Below are 20601 nucleotides of genomic sequence, written 5' to 3'. Positions count from 1 at the left end.
GTGGGTATTATCTGTACGTTTGCTTGTCGTTTTAAAGCGATTATCTTCAAATAGGCGCGTTCTCGCGATTAGGGCTGATTTTCACAGCACAACAGGTGTTACTGAAACACTCACTGACGGAAGAGAGAGAGAGACGCCCGGTGACATTTATTACCACAGTCAGCAGGAATACTTGAGGAACTAGGAAGCAGTTAATACCTGATACAGACAGCAGCACCTGAATCACAGTAAAGATCATTTATGGACACAATGAAAGATTTACCTCAATGAATTCAGAGAAAAAACTGGGCGGATTTTACATCTTAACGGCTGGAGCGACAAACTGCAGTTAAAACGGTAAAACTGTCTTTCAAACTGTATTTTTTCTTCTTTTTAACTTTCACTTTCATCGTCCTGCTTCCTCTGTAGAGATGTATCCGTGTGTGTAAATTGTTACAACAGCCCAATACTACAATAAAACATTAGTTAACACTTTGTTTACGTTAGAGTTAAACAGTTTGTTAAAGTTTCCAAAGTGCTTTGACTCGACAGTTAACGATGAAACAGAAAAACAACAGCATAGACAATTTAACGTTAAACGAGAGAGAGAGAGAGAGAGAGAGAGAGAGAGAGAGAGAGAGAGAGAGAGAGAGAGAGAGAGAGAGAGTATCAGGTATTCATAATTTGTGGGGGCATAAATCTGTTTAAACAGTCACATTTGGGGACTCGCCTCCCTTTTGAGGACAAAAAGCAAGTCTCCATAATGTAAATCATTTATTTTAGGGTGAAGACTAGTTTAAAATGAAGGTAAGGTTTAGGTTAAGGTTTGGGTTAGGGTGGGGCAAGTAGTGGTTGAGGTTAGGGTAATCTACAGGAAATGAATGTACAATGGTGCTTGAAAGTTTGTGTTAGAATCTTCTGTTTCGGCATAACTTTAATGACCTAAAACTTGATCAGATGTTCACACAATTACTAAAACTTAAGCGAACCCAATTAAACAAATGAAACAAAACATTAAACTTATCCATTTATTTATTGAGGAAAATTGTCAAATCTTACATATTTGTGTGAGGCAAAAGTATGTGAACCCTTGCTTTCAGTAACCGGTGTGACCCCCTTTTGCAGCAATAACTTCGGTAAAACTTTTCTGGTACCTGTTTATCAGCCCTGCACATTGGCTTGGAGGAATTTCAGCCTATTCCTCCTTACCCAACAGTCTCAATTTAGGGATGTTGCTGGGCTTCCTTGCATGAAGTGCAGGTCCTTCCACAGCATTTCTATTGGATTAAGGTCAGGACTGTGACTCGGTTGTTCCAAAATATTTCCAAAACATTCTTCTACTTTTATCAGTCTTTGGTAGACTTGTGTGTTTAGGGTCATTTTTTTTTTGCTGCATGACCCTTGTTCTGTTGAGCTTCAGTTCACCGACGGGTACCTTGACAATTTCCTGTAGAATTTGCTGGTACAACTCAGAATTCATAGCTCCATCAATGATTGCAAGCTGTCCTGGTCCAGAGGCAGCAAAACAGGCCCAAACCATGATACTGTCACCACCATGTTTCACAGATGGGACATGGCTCTTATACTGGAATGCTGTGTTTGCTCGTCGCCAAACATAACGCTTCTCATTCAAACCAAAAAGTTTGATTTCGGTCTCATTCATCCACAGAATATTTTTCCAACAGTCTTCTGGTGTATCCATGTGGCTTTGAGCAAACCATAGATGGACAGCAATGTTCTTTTTGGAGAGTAGTGGGTTTCTCTTTGCAACTCTGCCATGAACACCATTGATGTTCATTGTTCTCCTGATGGCGGATTCATGAACATTGACATAAATCACTGCAAGAGAGGCCTTTAGTTCCCTAGGTGTTACCCTGGGGTGCCTTGTGACCTCTCAGACTATTACATGCCTTGCTCCTGGTGTGATCTTTGTTGGTCAACCACTCCTGGGGAGTGTCACGTTTCTCCAAATCCATGATTCAATTTGACTTTTGATTTTAAGGTCACGACTGGGTTCAATTTTTGATTTAAACATTTTTTTTCAGCACCGATGACTATGCCATTGTTAGACTATCGAATCTTGATTTGTAAAGATCAACCAATCATTGGTTTTATGCCCTGATAACTGTCATTTACATTTTCAAATTCTTCTCTAAAAAGATGGTATCAAGTGTGATATAACCACTATGTTTTTTTGTAATGTACCACACTAAGGCCATATGATCAAATTTAAATACTTTATTTAATATGTAATAATAACATTCATTGTTAACATAATTCACATGAAAGGCACACTGGTGAGTTGAGGGAAGCAGGAGGATTTGAAATGTTCTTTTTTTCTTCAGTGGGCGGGTGGAGAGAAAAAAAAAATACTGGGAGAATCACTGATCCTGCTTTTGATTTCAAAGGTCTGACTCGAAAGCTCATTTCGATTGATTTTTGATGTGGAATTGAAATTGTAACACCCCTAGTAACAATGGTGTTGAATGTCCTCCACTTGTACACAATTTGCCTGACAGTCAACTGGTGGAGTCCAAACTCTTTAGATATGTTTTTTTTTTAACTCTTTCCTGCCCAGTGAGCATCAACAACTCTCCTTCTAAGGTCCTCAGAAATCTCCTTTGTTTGAGAAGTGGCACACTTCCACAAACCTGTTGTGAAGCTCAGACTTTGATTGTGAAGATCCAGATTTCACTTCTTCAAATAAAGCAGGGCCTCCCAGACGCACACCTGAATGTCATCCGATTGATTGAAACACCTGACTCTGATTTCCCCTTCAAATGAATTGATAATGCTAGAGGTTCACAAATATGCAACATTGTATCATTTTACACAATAAATAAATAAACAAGTGAAAGGTTTTTGTCTCACTTGTTTAACTGATGTCTCTTTATCTAGTTTTAGGACTTGCATGAAAATTTGATCACGTTTTAGGTCATATTTATGCAGAAATAGAGCAAATTCTAAAGGAAACTTTCAAGCACCAGTGTAAGTTAATGTAATGTCCTCTGAAGTGATGGAAACACAATTGTGTGAGTGTGTGTGTGTGTGTGTGTGTGTGTGTGTGTGTGTGTGTGTGTGTGTGTGTGTTTTAGGTGTGGGAGATATTGCCCTAAAATAATATCACAATATTTGAGGGTATTTCTTCGATAATACTCCTGGAGGGATTTTTGTCTCTCCTTGTACTCAACAAGGTGTTTTTACTTGAGGTGGTGAATCTTTTGTCCACAACCCAAAGATAATCAGTTTACTATTATAGAAGACTAAAGAAACCACAAAATATTTAATATTAATGTTTAAGAAGCTGAAATTAGATAAGGTAGATGAGTATTTTTTCTTCAAATTACTCAAAATAATTAATAGATGATTAAAATGTAATAACTGGCAACTAATCATTTAATCAACTAATAATCGCAGCTCTAAAAGAAAGTACTCTGGAATATGTTTGATCTTTATTAGAGATTAAAGTTGAGAGATTACAGGAAATGAGGGGAGACAGAGGGGGGGTGTATCTGAAAGTTGTATCCAGGGTCCATTATGTACGTGTAATATATTATGTATGTGTAATATATAATATTGCTGTAGACAGGGGCGTCACTAGAGATTTATGGTTAGGGGGGCTAAGCCTTTACCAGGGAGGTCTGGGGGGAGGATTTTTTTTTTTAACGGCCCCAAAATGTCTGTTTGTCATGAATTTTTAGAGTAGCAATAGGTGTAAAATCAACACAATAGATCTGTCTCTTCATAGTTGGTAACAGGCACGGATCTAATATGACTTAAATGCTATTCATCCACTTACAACAGGCACAGATCAAGCAAAGGCATTGAAGTCAAGGAATGCTATCTCCTCTCTCTTAGATAAGTTGCAGGTCATAAACAGACTGATGTTTGATGTGTGAACTTCTAAAACTAAAAATGTCATAGAATCATTTAGGCTAGTTTATGCCTAGTATGAGTAATAGGCCTATGTCATAAAATTCAGTATTAATTTTAACTGAAAGCTTAGACAACTCCCACTCGCTTTCTTCTTGATCACCAACCTCCATCAGACCTGCTCCTTCAGCCCTGTCAGTCTCATCCATCTTCCTCCTCTCTCTCTCCTCGCCTGTTTTCAGTGACACGTTATTTTATTAAACTCACATTTACAAGAATTCAAGGCTTAATGAGTGATAAACCAGTTTAAATTTGTATTTGTCTGAAAATGGCAGAATCTTCTCACCTGACTGGCCTTCAGCGGAGCTGCCGCCTTTTTGAAGAAACGTCGTATATCCACCTACAGGTTGAGGAAATGAGGGATATAAAATTGCGTTATGATCACCACAATGTGACCTTTTCACTGACATTAACTGATTATAAACAACTATCTATGCCTACTTATATGATTGTTTCGAAATACTTAAGAGGCATATAAAAGCAAAGTATGTAAAAAGCTGTCAATAACATTATTTCTATCTCTTTCATTCGTTCACACTTTGGCTGGCTGGCTCGTCAGCTAGTTAGTACAGTGGATCTTATAGTGATCACGTTAGTCTGGGTCAAATTAATCACTATAAGCGGATCGGATGATAATTATAACCGATTTTTTTTCCTTTTCTTTATTTCTCATGCAGATTACCATCTAATTGACATTTGTATATTTATTACACAAATAAAAAAGTAATGAAATGGCCAGCTTTGCTATTTACTGTAGCTGTTTCAAAATACAGTTTCACTGCTGATGCCTTCACGACTCATTTTAAAATGACAGAGAGAGAGAGAGAGAGAGAGAGAGTAGCAGTGGTCAAGCGAGCTAGAGAGTGGATGAGGAGAGCGAGCAGTGGTAGTGTGAAAACCGGTGAATAAGAGGAATAAAACGTTATTTTCTGATTGTTTTACGGCGGTTACAAATAAACACACCCCGCACCTCCGCACCCCTGATAATGGTGCCGCAGCCGCTAATTACAACATCATATGTGTATCATGGGGGTAAGGAAAAAAATAATAAAAAATAAAAACAGAGTTACTGTAATTTTATTTTCTTCCTCCATGTTTTCATGTATGAAAAGACCCAAAATGATCTCTGTAAGCGGACTACTGATTACTATAAGCAAATTATTTAAACGGCATTTGTGTAGGAATGATTCTGTCCTGAGCTTTTTGATCCATATAAGCGGTTGATCACTGTAACTGTGATTATATAAGCGGTTTGCACTGTATAATGTGAGTGTTATATAGCCCATCCTCTTGTCTTTTCCTCACATAAACCTAAAGTTAGCTAACGTTAAGCAAGAAACAAACGTGTAACAACTTGATAGCTCGCTACATTGACCACCATTTGCCATAAATTCATTTTGGAGCTTGGTATCTTTACTCTGTAACTACTTACTATCTCACTCTGTATATTATGTTTATCTTGATAAAATCTTCACCAACTTCTTGTCACTTCAGTAGTTTCTTACTACCATCACAGTCTCTACTAATCATTTCAGCTAATCTGACGGTTTCTCTATTTCAGCTTCATGACCCTCAGCAGCAGTAACTGATAAAAATACGATGGAGGAAGGTAAGTGCACAGTTATTATGTACGCAGTGATCTCACTAAATGTTATACACTAAAGTTATACTCTTGTCTATCGCAAGATAAACGTAAAATCAGAATCTGACAATAATTGAACCATGGGAGGATATTTTGAACAGGTCATCTTGATCAAGGTTTTTTAAAATCCACTCTTTCAAATTAATACTGTATGCATTTTAGTTTGCTAAACCTCATATGAAACATGTTCTGATATATGCTGATTAAGGCCTCATAATATCTTTAATCTGTCAACTTTGTGTCATGTTTCTTTCTCTACTCAGAGCTTTTTGTGGATAAACATCGAGTCAAGCTAATCCAGAGAGTGACCAATGTTGCACCAATTTTAGATGAACTCCTCGAACATCATATTATAAATCAAGTAAATTATGATAAAATCAGGGCTAATCATGACTCTCAGGAGACTATGAGGGCACTCCTTAGTGGGCCCTTGGAATCCAGTGGAGTTAGAGGAAAACAGATCTTCTACAAAATCCTGGAGAGAAACGAGCCACATCTTATTGATGACCTCAAGAGAACGGAGAGTGAGACTGTGATGGATGTGAAAGTCATGGATACAGTGCAAGTGAGTAAATCCTTAGTCATCTAAAGCAGTATAATGTAAGTGTGGATAGCATAGTTTGTGCTTTCAGATAATCACTGTTTCATTTTTGAGACTCAATTGGTGAATACAATTGAAAATCTAATTAAGTGAATATAATGTACAGTATATAGTTCATAAACACAATACTTTGAATATGAGCCCAATATATCATTTGATTACACTTTTCTTGCTTTTGAAATGTTGCTGAAATCCTCACAGGAATACCCCACTGAAAATCAATATTTACTCGCCCCCTGTGGGCCTAAAATTTGGCTTTGAAAAGTTTATAGTTTGCTCCTTTTGTAGATGACAGCAGCTGTATTCAGATTCACAGAAGTTACAGTGGATTCCAATATTGATCCAGAATCACTGCAAGAAAACATCAAAACAATCACAGAAACTTATCAAACCACTCCCGCTGCATAACTCATTTATCTACTGTTCATTCATATAATCAGTATTTTCCAAACAATCGTTGTTGTGCCAATAAATCACTAAGTATGTTTCTTCTGGTGGAGCTATGAGGCAGAGATAGTGTAACATGGAAATAGTGTTTTTAGCTATGCTGTGGAGAAACTACAAGTGTTTGGAACAACATTATAGATCACTGGTGGAGAAATTAAAGGTAGATTAATTAGAGTCACAGTGTTACTCTGTTCCTTTAACCAATAACAGAAAAACTGAAGTAAGGGAACTCCCTGCTCATCCTGTGTAAATTCATGTCATTACAAGGATCAATTCTTGGACCTCTTTAAATGAAAATCTACATCCATCCATAATATAAAACATTATTACATGACTTCTATGAAACTCTACTGGAGGGATGAACACCATTCGTCCAAATGATTTTCCATTATTTGGTGTTTCAGTGTTGGTGGTGGAGAGTGCTGTCTAAATCGTCAGTCATGGTATTCATGACAGTAGAGCAAACAAACACTTCACATCCTGTCCTGCTTAATACTGTATGATTTACCTTTTTCATTTTCCAGGTAGACACAATGATGGATAAGAAGCTGCTTATTGAAATATTGAATGATTTGAGCTCTGAGGAGTTTGAGAAATTCAAGTTGCTCATTGAATTGGAGAAAGATTTCCCGCTCATCTCAATGAGCCGACTGGATGTGGCAGACATGCAGGAAACTGTGGAGCTGATGGTGGAGATTAACAGCCGAGAGTGTGTGGAGGTGACCAAAAAGGTTTTAAAGGAGATGAACAGGACTGATCTGGTGCAGAGGTTGTCAGATATCAGCTCAAGAACTAAAGGTAAGACAAAGAAGACAAAAACATGAAAAACATTAAACTGGCACACAATGCAGTCACATGTGTCTCATAAGTTTTATAGTTTATTATGTAAAGATAAAGTACATTAGCTGGGTACAATATTTTGTAAGTTTGGGCATAAACAGTACAATAACAAATATATCCAAAACCATTCAACCTTGTTGGAAAATCTTCAAGTAGCTCTGCACATTATTATTATTATTTCATTGTTAAGGAGGGTTAGTGGAATGAAACTCTTTGTATTATAACTGATGTTAAATACATTTCTAATAAGTCTTTTGATATTTATTTCCTCCTCAGAGAAACACTTGGAACATCCAGACAGTGGATCCAGACACATTCAGAGAGTGAGTAATGTCACATCAGTCTGACTTTACACAGCAGTAGATGAAGATTGACAATCATCTTCATCTTGAACATTATAATTGATGATACAAACAAATTTTTCCTCACATAAATAGTTCTCTCACAGAACTGAAGCTATTTTCACATGAGGTCTTAAGCAAGAACGTTATTCACTAATAATGTTAAGAATTTGTGTTATATCAACCACAAGGAAAATATATTTTTTTTCTTGATTTATTTTTATAACGTTAACAGAAGGTATAATATATGATGACAATAAAAACAAGAAATTAAAGGAAAAGATGCAACCAGCCATGTTCTCACAGCTTCTCTGTTATAAAATCAAAAGGCTCATCACAGTTTTGGGATCATAGTCTTTGAAAGAGTTACAGCCAGGCAGTAAAATAAAGTCATGATCCTGTTTGTACAGATAAAATAATTGTAAAAGAGACAAAAGTTTGATGTTACTAAAGAAATGTAAACACATACAAGTAGTTTGTAAAAACAGTTATAACAGTTATACAATATATATATTGTCTATTTGACAAATATTATTAATTCCATTATTAGCTTGTATAACATTGGTGATGTAATCTCACCACATCCACATTTCTAAAACACACTCATCAATGAATCTGTAATCAATAAAATTAAGAGATTGTACATTTACCCAATGAACATTTTCTTTGTATTTTCCAGGTAGAAACAATGACGTCTGTTATAGAGCTGCTTTTGGAAACACTGGCTGGTTTGAGTAACAGGGAGCTCGAGGACTTCAAGAAATTACTCCTGAGACAAAGTTACCTCTATAAACCCTACTTAGAGATCTCATGGATGCTGCCCATGATGACAGACATGCGGGACACAGTGTTTATTATGGTTCAGACCTTCGGCCAACAGTCTGTGAAGAAGACCAAGGACATTTTAAATAAGATGAACAGGAGAGATCTGGTGCAGAGGCTGTCAGACAGCAGCTCAGGACCCAAAAGTAAGACAATAAAGACAAAAAACATATTCAAATCATAAAACTGGCTCAAAACATGTGTCTCATAAGTTAATAAGCTATGTTGTAATCTGTTCTTCTTTATTTGAAACATTATGATTTATAATGTAGAGAAAAGAAGACAAGGACAAGGAGAAAATATTATTAATGAATTATATGTATCATATATATTATATGTATATGTATTGACTGTTGAGGAGGCTTCAGTTTTATTTTGTGTTGAACCCTTTGTATTGTAATATTTTAAAGAACAATATAGCCTGATGTTGATCACTTTCTTTTATTTCTTTTCTTCCTCCTCAGAAAAACACTCTGTGGATGAACACTTGTCTGCACTGATCCACAAAGTGAGCAATGTCACATCAACCTGACCTCATGCAGTAGAGCTTTAATTCAATAACATGCAAGTTTAAAATCATATTTATCATCACATAAATGGTGATTAATGAAACTAAACTCAGTTTCTCACAGAATTGTGAGACAAAATGCAGAAGATGAAACTGAGAAAACAGTTCCTGACTTGTGCTGCCACCTTTTTTACAGTTCATCAAGAACATGTAATGTTAAGATCAGGTGGCTCATTTCAGTTTTTGACAGCACAGTGTGTTTCCCAGAGTTACAGCCTGGAATTAAAATAAAAAAACATAAACAAGTTTACAGATATTAAAGAATATAAAGTAAGACAAATCATAATTACCAGATGTATCAGTAGTTCAGGTGATCTTGCAGAAAAAAACATTTCTTAAAACATCCAAATGTCTAAAATAATGACATTGATACTGTAGATGCAAAGAGATAAATCTTTAATATTCCCAGTGGAGAAATAACATATTTTCCCTTTGAATGTACTCTTTGAATTTTCCAGGTAGCAACAAAGACGGCTGTGAGAGAGCTGCTTTTAGAAACACTGAATGATTTGAGTGATCAGGAGCTAACGAAACTTAAGTGGCTCCTGCAGTTCATTTACTTCAAGGAGGACCTTCCATGGATCCAACTGGAGTCAGCAGACAGGACAATAGTAGTGGATCGGATGGTGGAGAGGTTTGGCCAACAGTCTGTGGAGGTGATCAGGGAGGTTTTAATGGAAATGAAGAGGACTGATCTGGTGCAGAGGCTGTCAGAGGCCAGCTCAGGACCCAAAGGTGAGATAAATAAGACAACTGTCATGTCACATTCATTTATAATAATTAATAAATCTGCAGGAGTACAAAATATTAGATAAAGCAATGGAGCAACAACATATAGGCCACCATGACAGCAGAAATATAGATTTGACTCAACACCTCCCTGACACAATCTCAACAAAAACAATATAAGTTTAACAAAGTTAGTTGGTACTTCATTTCATTTTTGAAGTGGTTAATTGAACTAATTCAATTTACTTGTACATACAAAATAATAAGACAAAGATCACTTCAGAGGGAAATGTTAGAGCTCATTATTACCAGTCTTGTGTTGTATATGGTCAGATAGGAACTTGGCTAATGTTGTCTACATCATTTCACTTGAATATGTTGTGTTGTATTTTTGTATAGCTACGATTTGACTTAAACTTGGCTCCACTATGGACACTCATTCTCATTCATCCCCTCTGTGATTTCTGTAACCAAGGCCTCCTCCTGTCTTCCATCCACACACCTGTAATCCATCTGTGTCATGTGACGTGTGCAGTGTCTGTGTATTTTATTTTAACACCCTGACTGAGTGTTTTGTCAAACCACATTGGTCTCAGTCATGAAGTGTTAAAGGCTTTTTATTATACTGGGGAGTCAGAGTATTATACTGAGGACAAGTACACGTAAAGGTTACACACAGTGTTTATTATGTAATTACAATGTTCATTAAATGTGTTTCAGCTGCAGGATCATCAGTTGAAGCGTTTGGTGTAAAAACCACAGAGGGAGGTAGGTACCATAAAACATTTGAAACACTAATAACAAAATTACAAATATTATTCCTTTAACTAGGAGTAAAGATGACAGATTTGAATCCTTTCCTCAAAGCTCTGTAGTTATTTTAATCTACATTTCATTATGTGAAGCTTTAACACTGAGTTTAATAACAAATGTGACATAATGTTAATAAGTGTTCATCAGGTGAAAGTGGAAATTGATTTTTAGGATGTTACTATTGAGCAAATTTTCTCTTCCTTCTGCAATTAATCCTTAATACTAGAATTAATTTAAAGCAAGATAGTCTGATAGTGTCTGATTATATTACTTGGTGGTAAACCAGGCATTCATGAGTCTCGTTTTATTTCCTTCTCTTCAGAGAAACACTCTGTGGATGAACAGTGGCCTGCACTGATCCAGAAAGTGAGTAATGTCACATCTGTCTGACTTTACAGATACAACTTTCATTCAACAGATGCAGGAAAAAACATGTTCAACATCATAAATGATGATACAAATCAAATTCCTGATTTTCACCAGCTGGTTCTCTCAGAACTGAAGCTACATTCAAGTTGCATCATGTACACATGAGGACTGAAGCAAGAACGTTGTTAACTAATAATGTTAAAAATCAGTGTTACCTCTTCCACTGGTGAAATGTAAACTGTATATATCCACAATTATAAAAACACACACATTGATGAGACATAAACAGAAAAATCTGTAATCATCCCACCTGAGAGATTGTACATTTGCCCAATGAACATTTTCTTTTTATTTACCAGGTAGAAACAATGACGTCTGTTATAGAGCTGCTTCTGGAAACACTGGCTGGTTTGAGTAAAAGGGAGCTCAAGAGCTTCAAGAAATTACTCCAGAGTCGAATTCACCTCAGCAAACCTTACTTAGAGATGCTCATGAGGGCAGACATGCAGGACACAGTGTTTATTATGGTGCAGACCTTCGGCCAACAGTCTGTGAAGAAGACCAAGGACATTTTAATTCAGATGAACAGGAGAGATCTGGTGCAGAGGCTGTCAGACAGCAGCTCAGGACCCAAAAGTAAGACAATAAAGACAAAAACATATTCAAATCATAAAACTGGAACAAAACATGTGTCTCGTGAGTTTATAAGCTATGATATAAGCCATTCTTTATTTTAAACATTATGATTTATAATGTAGAGAAAAGAAGACAAAATCAGCTGGTGTACAAAATATATTTGATTGCTTATGTGAAATATGAAAAGATATTGTGGGACAGGGAGAAAATATTAGTGATGAATTATATGTATCATATATATTATATGTATATTTTTTAACTGTTGAGGAGGCTTCACTTTTGTTTTGTGTTGAACCCTTTGTATTGTAATTTTATAAAGAACAATATAGCCTGATACTGATCACTTTTATTTCCTTTCTTCCTCCTCAGAAAAACACTCTGTGGATGAACACTTGTCTGCACTGATCCACAAAGTGAGTAATGTCACATCAACCTGACCTCATGCAGTAGAGCTTTAATTCAATAAGATGCAAGTTTAAAGTCATATTTATCATCACATAAGTGGTGATTAATGAAACTAAACTCAGTTTCTCAGATAATTGTGAGGCTTTTTCAAAGTATTAATTAAAAATTAAAATAAAAAACATGGTATTAAAAAATATAAAGTAAGACAAATCATAATTACCAGATGTATCAGTAGTTCAGGTGATCTTGTAGAAAAACTTATTTAAAACATCCAAATGTCTAAAATAATGACATTGATACTGTAGATGTGAAGAGATAAATCTTTAATATTCCCAGTGGAGAAATAACATATTTTCTCTTTGAACATACTCTTTGAATTTTCCAGGTAGCAACAAAGACGGCTGTGAGAGAGCTGATTTTAGAAACACTGAATGATTTGAGTGATCAGGAGCTAACAAAACTTAAGTGGCTCCTGCAGTTCATTCACTTCAAGAAGGGCCTTCCATGGATCCAACTGGAGCCAGCAGACAGGACAGAAGTAGTGGATCTGATGGTGGAGAGATGTGGCCAACAGTCTGTGGAGGTGATCAGGGAGGTTTTCATGGAAATGAAGAGGACTGATCTGGTGCAGAGGCTGTCAGAGGCCAGCTCAGGACCCAAAGGTGAGATAAATAAGACAACTGTCATGTCACATTAATTTATGATAATTAATAAATCTGCAGTACAAAATATTAGATAAAGCAATGGAGCAACAACATATAGGCCACCATGACAGCAGAAATATAGATTTGACTCAACACCTCCCTGACACAATCTCAACAAAAACAATATGAGCTTCACAAAGTTAGTTGGTAATAATAATAATAATAATAATAATAATAATAATAATAATAATAATAATAATAATAATAATAATAATAAACTTTATTTATAGAGCACCTTTCATGACATAAAATGCAGCTCAAAGTGCTTTACAAAAGAAATATACATACATACATGCCTACACACAGACACACACACACACACACACACACATATATATATATATACACACACATACACATACATATATACATTAAAAACGGGGGATACATAAAAAATATAAAATCATAGATGTAAAACAAAATCAATTAAAAGCAAGGTCATAGAAGTAGGTTTTGAGCTGCTTCTTAAAACTGCCAATTGAGGTTGCTTGTCTAATATGAGGAGGGAGCTTGTTCCAAATCCTCGGTGCATCACTACTGAAGGCAGCATCACCATACCTCTTGCTGTTCGTCAGTGGCACCCTCAGCAGACCGGCATCATGCGATCTGAGGAAATGATTTGGAACATACTCCAATAGGCAGTCTGACAGTTAGGAAGGTGCTAGCCCATTCAGAGCTTTAAAAACAAGTAAAAGAATTTTAAAATCTATCCTCAACATTACTGGGAGCCAGTGCAAAGATGCTAAAACAGGAATAATGTGACCTCTTTTACTGGTTTGGTTAGAATTCTTGCTGCTGAGTTTTGGACAAGTTGTTGTTGTTTTTTGGCAAACCAGTATAACATGCGTTGCAATAATCTAAGTGTCAGAGTACAAAGGCATGAATCAGTTTCTTCCCATCCTCTAGGGAGAGGTAGGGTCTGACTTCTCTGGTACTTCATTTCATATTTGAAGTGGTTAATTTAACTAATTCAATTTACTTGTACATACAAAATAATAAGACAAAGATCACTTCAGAGGGAAATGTTAGAGCTCATTATAACCAGTCTTATGTTGTATATGGTCAGATAGGAACTTGGCTAATGTTGTCTACATCATTTCACTTGAATATGTTGTGTTGTATTTTTGTATAGCTACGATTTGACTTAAACTTTGCTCCACTATGGACACTCATTCTCATTCATCCCCTCTGTGATTTCTGTAACCAAGGCCTCCTCCTGTCTTCCATCCACACACCTGTAATCCATCTGTGTCATGTGACGTGTGCAGTGTCTGTGTATTTTATGTTAACACCCTTACTAAGTGTTTTCTGAAACCACATTGGTCTCAGCCATGAAGTGTTAAGAGTATTATACTGAGGACAAGTACACGTAAAGGTTACACACAGTGTTTTTATTATGTAATTACAATGTTCATTAAATGTGTTTCAGCTACAGGATCATCAGTTGAAGCATTTTGTGTAAAAACCACAGAGGGAGGTAGGTACCATAAGACATTTGAAACACTAATAACAAAATTACAAATATTATTCCTTTAACTAGGAGTAAAGATGAAAGATTTGAATCCTTTCCTCAAAGCTCTGTAGTTATTTTAATCTACATTTCATTATGTGAAGCTTTAACACTGAGTTTAATAACAAATGTGACATAATGTTAATAAGTGTTCATCAGGTGAAACTGGAAACTGATTTTTAGGATGTTACTATTGAGCAGATTTTCTTTTCCTTTTGCAATTAATCCTTAATATTAGATTTATTTTAAAAGCAAGATAGTCTGATAGTGTCTGATTATATCACCTGATGGTAAACCAGGCATTCATGAGTCTTGTTTTATTTCCTTCTCTTCAGAGAAACACTCTGTGGATGAACAGTGGCCTGCACTGATCCAGAAAGTGAGTAATGTCACATCTGTCTGACTTTACAGATACAGCTTTCATTCAACAGATGCAGGGAAAAAAAACATGTTCAACATCATAAATGATGATACAAATCAAATTTCTGATTTTCACCAGCTGGTTCTCTCAGAACTGAAGCTACATTCAGGTTGCATCATGTACACATGAGGACTGAAGCAAGAATGTTGTTAACTAATAATGTTAAAAATCAGTGTTACCTCTACCACTGATGAAATGTAAACTGTATATATCCACATTTATAAAAACACACATGTTGATGAGATGTTAACAGAAAAATCTGTAATCATCCCAGCTGAGAGATTGTACATTTGGCCAATGAACATTTTCTTTGTATTAACCAGGTAGAAACAATGACGTCTGTTATAGAGCTGCTTTTGGAAACACTGGCTGATTTGAATATCAGGAAGCTCAAGAACTTCAAGGAAGTCCTCCGGAGTCACTTGAGGCTCACAAGACAACGTTTTGACATCCCACGGTGGCTGATGAAGACAACAGACATGCAGGACACAGTGTTTTTTATGGTGCAGGCGTACGGCCAACAGTCTGTGGAGATGATGAAGAAGGTTTTAAAGGACATGAACAGGCCTGATCTGGTGCAGAGGCTGTCAGACTGCAGCTCAGGACCCAAAAGTAAGACAATTAAAACCAAAAAAAGTATTGTGGGACGGGGTGAAAAAATATAAGTGATAACGTCTGCATCACTGTTGTGATTTAAGTATAATTTTGTAAATAATTTGTAAATTAGTACAAAGTAATATAGCCAGATACAAAGTGTTTCTAGTCTGTTTTTCATCAATCACTCATTAGTCATTTTATATTTCTTTTCTCCTCAGAGAAACATTATGTGGATGAACAGATCTCTACACTGATCCAGAAAGTGAGCAATGTCACATCTGTCTGACTCAATATAACACAGCTTTTATTCAATAGTTGAAGGTTGAGAATGATTCTCATCTTAAACATTTTAAATACTGATACAACCCAAACTCATGATTTAAGCTGAATATTTTTCACTGAAGCTGCATTCAAGCTGCAGTTTTATCCATCAGTAATGTTTCATATCTTTAACACTGAGGATTAGATGAGGGAATGTCAACATGTACATTTTTCCTGAGTTTCTTCTTCAGCTTTGACAGTGATCTCACAGATAAACATATAACACTCACATCTACACTTACATTCATGAGATGCAATGAGAAACTATTTTAGAGGGTTTTTTTCTAGTGGATTGAATATACTGTATGCCTCATCAATGTTTTGATTATTCCAGGTAGCAACAATGGCAGCTGTTAAAGAGATGCTTTTGGAAGCCCTGAAGTATTTGAGATATCAGGAGTTCAAGAAATTCAAAGAGGTCCTGCAGTGGACTTTCTGCCAGATGAACCTCCCAGACAGCTCACTGAGGTTGAGTTATACAGCAGACAGAGAAGCCATAGTGGATCTGATGTTGCAGAACTGTGGTCAACAGTCTGTGAATCTGATGAAGAAGATTTTCAAGAAAATAAACAGATCTGATCTGGTTCAGAGGCTATCAGACACCAGCTCAAGACCCAAAGGTAAAACAAAGAAGACAAAAACTGTCACATTACACAATCACATGTGTCTAATGAATATATCTAATAATTTATTTTAAAAACGTACAGTAAATCTGCTTGAGTGCAAACTTCATTTAATCACCAATGTAAAGTGTGAGAAAAGTAGTAGGCAGGGGGCAACAAATCATTAATTTAATCAACACTTCTCTGACATCTGACATCTGGTAGGAATCTAACTTTAGAGAGCTAGGCTATCTTCAACTTTGAGTGGAAGTTAGTTAGTCTAGCTTGCTAGCTTACACTTTCTGAGTGGAAAACAAATTTAACAGCTCACAAATGTTAAATAATGTAAAGTGACAGAAGTCTTCAGTTGCTAATGTTACATAACCAAGGCTATGTGGTATCATCGTTATCAGACTACGACATTCTCCAGTCAGTAGCACAGAAGGGAAGTTAACATTGCAGCTCTCAGCTGTCAGTCAGCCACTCCTAGAGCCTGAAACTCAGATGCTAATTTCACAAATGTTTTCGAAGACGGTTTTATCCTCTTAGAGAAATGAAAATGATACACAATAGCTGCAGTATCATTATGGATTATGTTTCCTTCCAAACAAAGTGAGGAGAATTCCAGTTACAGTTTGACTTTAAGGGGAGGCAAAATATTAGGTACAATTGACAGTATAATAAATTGCATCAATGCTACATGCTTGGACCCAAAAAATGACCATGGAATTGAATGAACACCTCTCTGACACACTGAATATTATAATTTGACAACACTGTGAATCCTATTTGACATCAAATAATTGTGAGGTAATCATCTTTACATAAAGACGGTCATATTTGTTGCAGGACTTTTATATTGGATTCTATTAGATTTCAAAGGTTTTAATGATATGATATCCAACCTCTCTTCTCTCTGTATGATTATTGTTTATGATGTCAGAAGCAGCAGAGGAGATTTTAGTGTTATTGCAACTAAATCTGACTAAACCTGATTATAGTCTGATGTTTAATCAGTCTTGAGTCATTTTCTATTTTCTTTCTCCTCAGAGAAGCAGAGGTCTTCACTGCTCCAGAAAGTGAGTAATGTCACATCAGACACACTTTACACAACACAGCTTTCATCAAATAGCTGCTGGTTGAAAATGATCCTCATCTTGACCACTTTAAATAATGATACAAACCAATGGTATCATTTCATCAGATGGTGCTCACTGAACTGAAGCAGGATTCTGATTGAGCTTTTGAGCTGAAATATTATATCCACCAATAATGTTATAATAAAGTCTGTGCTATCTCTACCACTGAGGATGACAACAGGACAACTAAATGTTTAGGACGTGTATGTTTTTCCAGACTTTCTTATTCAACTCTGATGGTAAATAGGTGGAAAGAGTTTTTAAAGCAGAAATATCACAGCTGCTGTTGAAGCAATAAGAACATGTGATCAGGTGGCTCATTCCTACTTTTGGCAGCACAGTGTCAGAAAGAGTTGGAGACATGCAATAAATCACAATTACTAATAACCAGTTTATAGAAATAAATGAAATTAATCACACTGTGCTCACACTTTGTCTTTATAAAATCACTGTAGATTAATCACAGTATTACTTTGTGTAATATATTAATATTAGTTGTTACAATACTCACATGATTTAAATGTTTACATTGATGCAAAGACATCAGTGTTTTATCATTACAGTGGAAATATTACATAAATGTCCTCTGATCACTTTTAATCCATCAGGATGTTACGATGACACCAGTTAAGGAGAAACTTTTGGAAACACTGGAAGAATTACGTTTTGGGGAATTCTTGCAATACAAAGACATCCTGCAGAAACTTCAAATGAAAGAATTCCCAAGAATCCCAAGAGTCCGAATAGAGATGGCACAGAACAAAGTTGACTTAGTGGAGCTGATGGTTGAGATCTGTGGTCAACAGTCTGTGGAGGTGACCATGGAGGTTTTAAAGAAGATGAACAGGACGGATCTGGTGCAGAGGTTGTCAGACACCAGCTCAGGATCCAAAGGTAAGTTTTGCGAAAACAAAACCCCTATACAATTCCAATATCAAACCTTTGATATGCAGAGTAGGGTCTTATTCTACTTTGAACATTGAACATTGAACATTTTACATTTCTTGTAAGCTGGCAAAAAATATGTAATTAATCATCATTAAGTTCCTGTTACACCATCATTAAGATGTAAAATATTTGCATTACCTGGTTTTTGGTACCTGGCTTGGTGCAATGACAACATAAGACAGGACACTGATGGCTGGATGGATTTACTAACACCTTGGAAAATAATTATAATGATTATAATGTTGGGGATGTTTTTGCGAAAAAAGATCTAATTATGCAAACTAATCTCTGCGTTATTTGTGAGAACAATTTAGTTGTTAGCATTAAGCTTGTCTTACACCATCATTAAGTTGTTGGTTTTTGGTACCTGGCTTGGTACCACAACAGCATAATACAGGACATTGACTATATAGCATGACGGCAACATTAACACCCATTACTTTACATGTTTGATGTTGGCTACTATCCAGTTGTTTATTGTAATATATGTACATGCAAAACAAATTAAGTTATATTATTGTTCCTGTATTTTCATTGTATAATCTTTCCCTCTCATGAGGAATGATTACTACAACAGCTACATGTAGCTAGCCTGTACATTGTACATAGCAGAAGTTCTGTGAAGTGCTGCCACTTTTCCGCAACTTAGACTTTTCTCAGCAGTAAGTCCTGCATAACATATTGCTCTCATACTGGAGCAGCGCCATGTAGTGAAGTCAAGTCAAGTCAATTTTATTTGTATAGACCAATACCACAAACAACAACCTTTTCACAGGGAATAAATTGAAGAAACCTCAGGAAGAGTGACAGAGGATGGATCCCTCTCCCAGGATTGACAGACACACAATAGATGTGTGTGCACAGAATATATGGGAGTATAGCACATAGTGCTAAAGCAGCAGAGCATCTGGAAGGTTACCATATGATTCCATTTATAAATATATAATAATTTAAAACATTTTCCGATGTGTTTTAACAAGGTCCTTCAGGAAGCTTGGAGCTTGGGGCTCATGGAGGCATTATGGTAATCTCTTTTATTATTCAATTTGCTCTTTTGTTTATTTGTAAATTGAACAATTCCATTTATTTACAAAAGTGATGGTGAATGAGTCCAATTTCACTAAATGTATAATTTTGCCTCATGTGGTTAATATTAGTCACATGATTTAAATGTTTACATTGATGCAAAGACATCAGTGTTTTATCATTACAGTGGAAATATTATATAAATGCCCTCTGATCACTTTGAATCCATCAGGACGAAACAATGACACGAGTTAAGGAGAAGCTTTTGGAAACACTGGAAGAATTATGTCTTGGGGAGATCGAGCAGGTCAAGTGGTGGCTGCAGAACCTACAAATGAAAGATCTCCCAAGAATCCCAGGAGTCCGAATAGAGAGGGCAGACAGCACAGTTGATTTAGTGGATCTGATGGTGGAGATTTGTGGTCAACAGGCTGTGGAGGTGACCGGGGAGGTTTTAATGAAGATGAACCGGATGGATCTGGTGCAGATTTTGTTAGACACCAGCTCAGGATCCAAAGGTAAGTTGTGTGAAAAAAAATCAAACACTTACACCATCATTAAGTTGTTGTTTTCGGTATCTGGTTTGGTACCACAACAGCACGATACAGGACATTGACTATATAGCATGACGGCAACATCAACACTCATTACTTTACATGTTTGATGTTGGCTACATGTAGCTAGCCTGTACGTTGTACATAACAGAAGTCCTGTGAAGTGCTGCTACTCTAACATATTGTTCTCATACTGGAGGAGTGTTATGTAGCACATAGTGCTAAAGCAGCAAAGCATTTGTTAGTTAAAATATGATTTTATATATAAACATTATATTAACACAACATTTTCCATTGTGTTTTAACAAGGGCCTTCAAGAAGCTTGGAGTTTGAGGCTCATGGAAGCATTATGGTAATCCCTTTCTTTCAATATTTTTTTTATTTGTTCATTTGTATGATGTTGAAAAAGATTAAACAGGAACAATTCCACTTACAGTATTTACAAAAGTGATTGTCCTCCTGTGCAGGAGTCCAGTGACTGGACTAAACTTGAACCTGAAGTGAACAGTACAGATGCAGATGAGGCTCCAACTTACAGGTAAAAATAACATCTTCAATATTGTGTCACAACAAACTGGAACTATGGCAAACATTTCAGCTAGGTTCTTTACTGGTTAACCTACTGGTTAAGTTTACATTTACTCCATTACACT

The 20601-nt window shown here is 36.1% G+C and overlaps 1 protein-coding gene across 1 annotated transcript in view; it reads left to right on the top strand.

Annotated features, from left to right (window-relative positions):
* LOC121905492 overlaps nucleotides 1–20601 on the top strand; it is a 344732-nt gene that overhangs the window by 149580 nt on the left and 174551 nt on the right. Inside the window, exons 30-35 of the mRNA XM_042423738.1 lie at nucleotides 9632–9908; nucleotides 10623–10670; nucleotides 11038–11081; nucleotides 11444–11720; nucleotides 12090–12133; nucleotides 12511–12787. Of these exons, the coding sequence (XP_042279672.1) occupies nucleotides 9632–9908; nucleotides 10623–10670; nucleotides 11038–11081; nucleotides 11444–11720; nucleotides 12090–12133; nucleotides 12511–12787 (967 nt within the window). The remainder of the gene's footprint in view (nucleotides 1–9631; nucleotides 9909–10622; nucleotides 10671–11037; nucleotides 11082–11443; nucleotides 11721–12089; nucleotides 12134–12510; nucleotides 12788–20601) is intronic.

This window comes from Thunnus maccoyii, chromosome 10 (assembly GCF_910596095.1).
Source record: "Thunnus maccoyii chromosome 10, fThuMac1.1, whole genome shotgun sequence".
NCBI classification, from domain to species: Eukaryota; Metazoa; Chordata; class Actinopteri; order Scombriformes; family Scombridae; genus Thunnus; species Thunnus maccoyii.
This window is presented reverse-complemented; position numbering and strand designations above follow the sequence as displayed.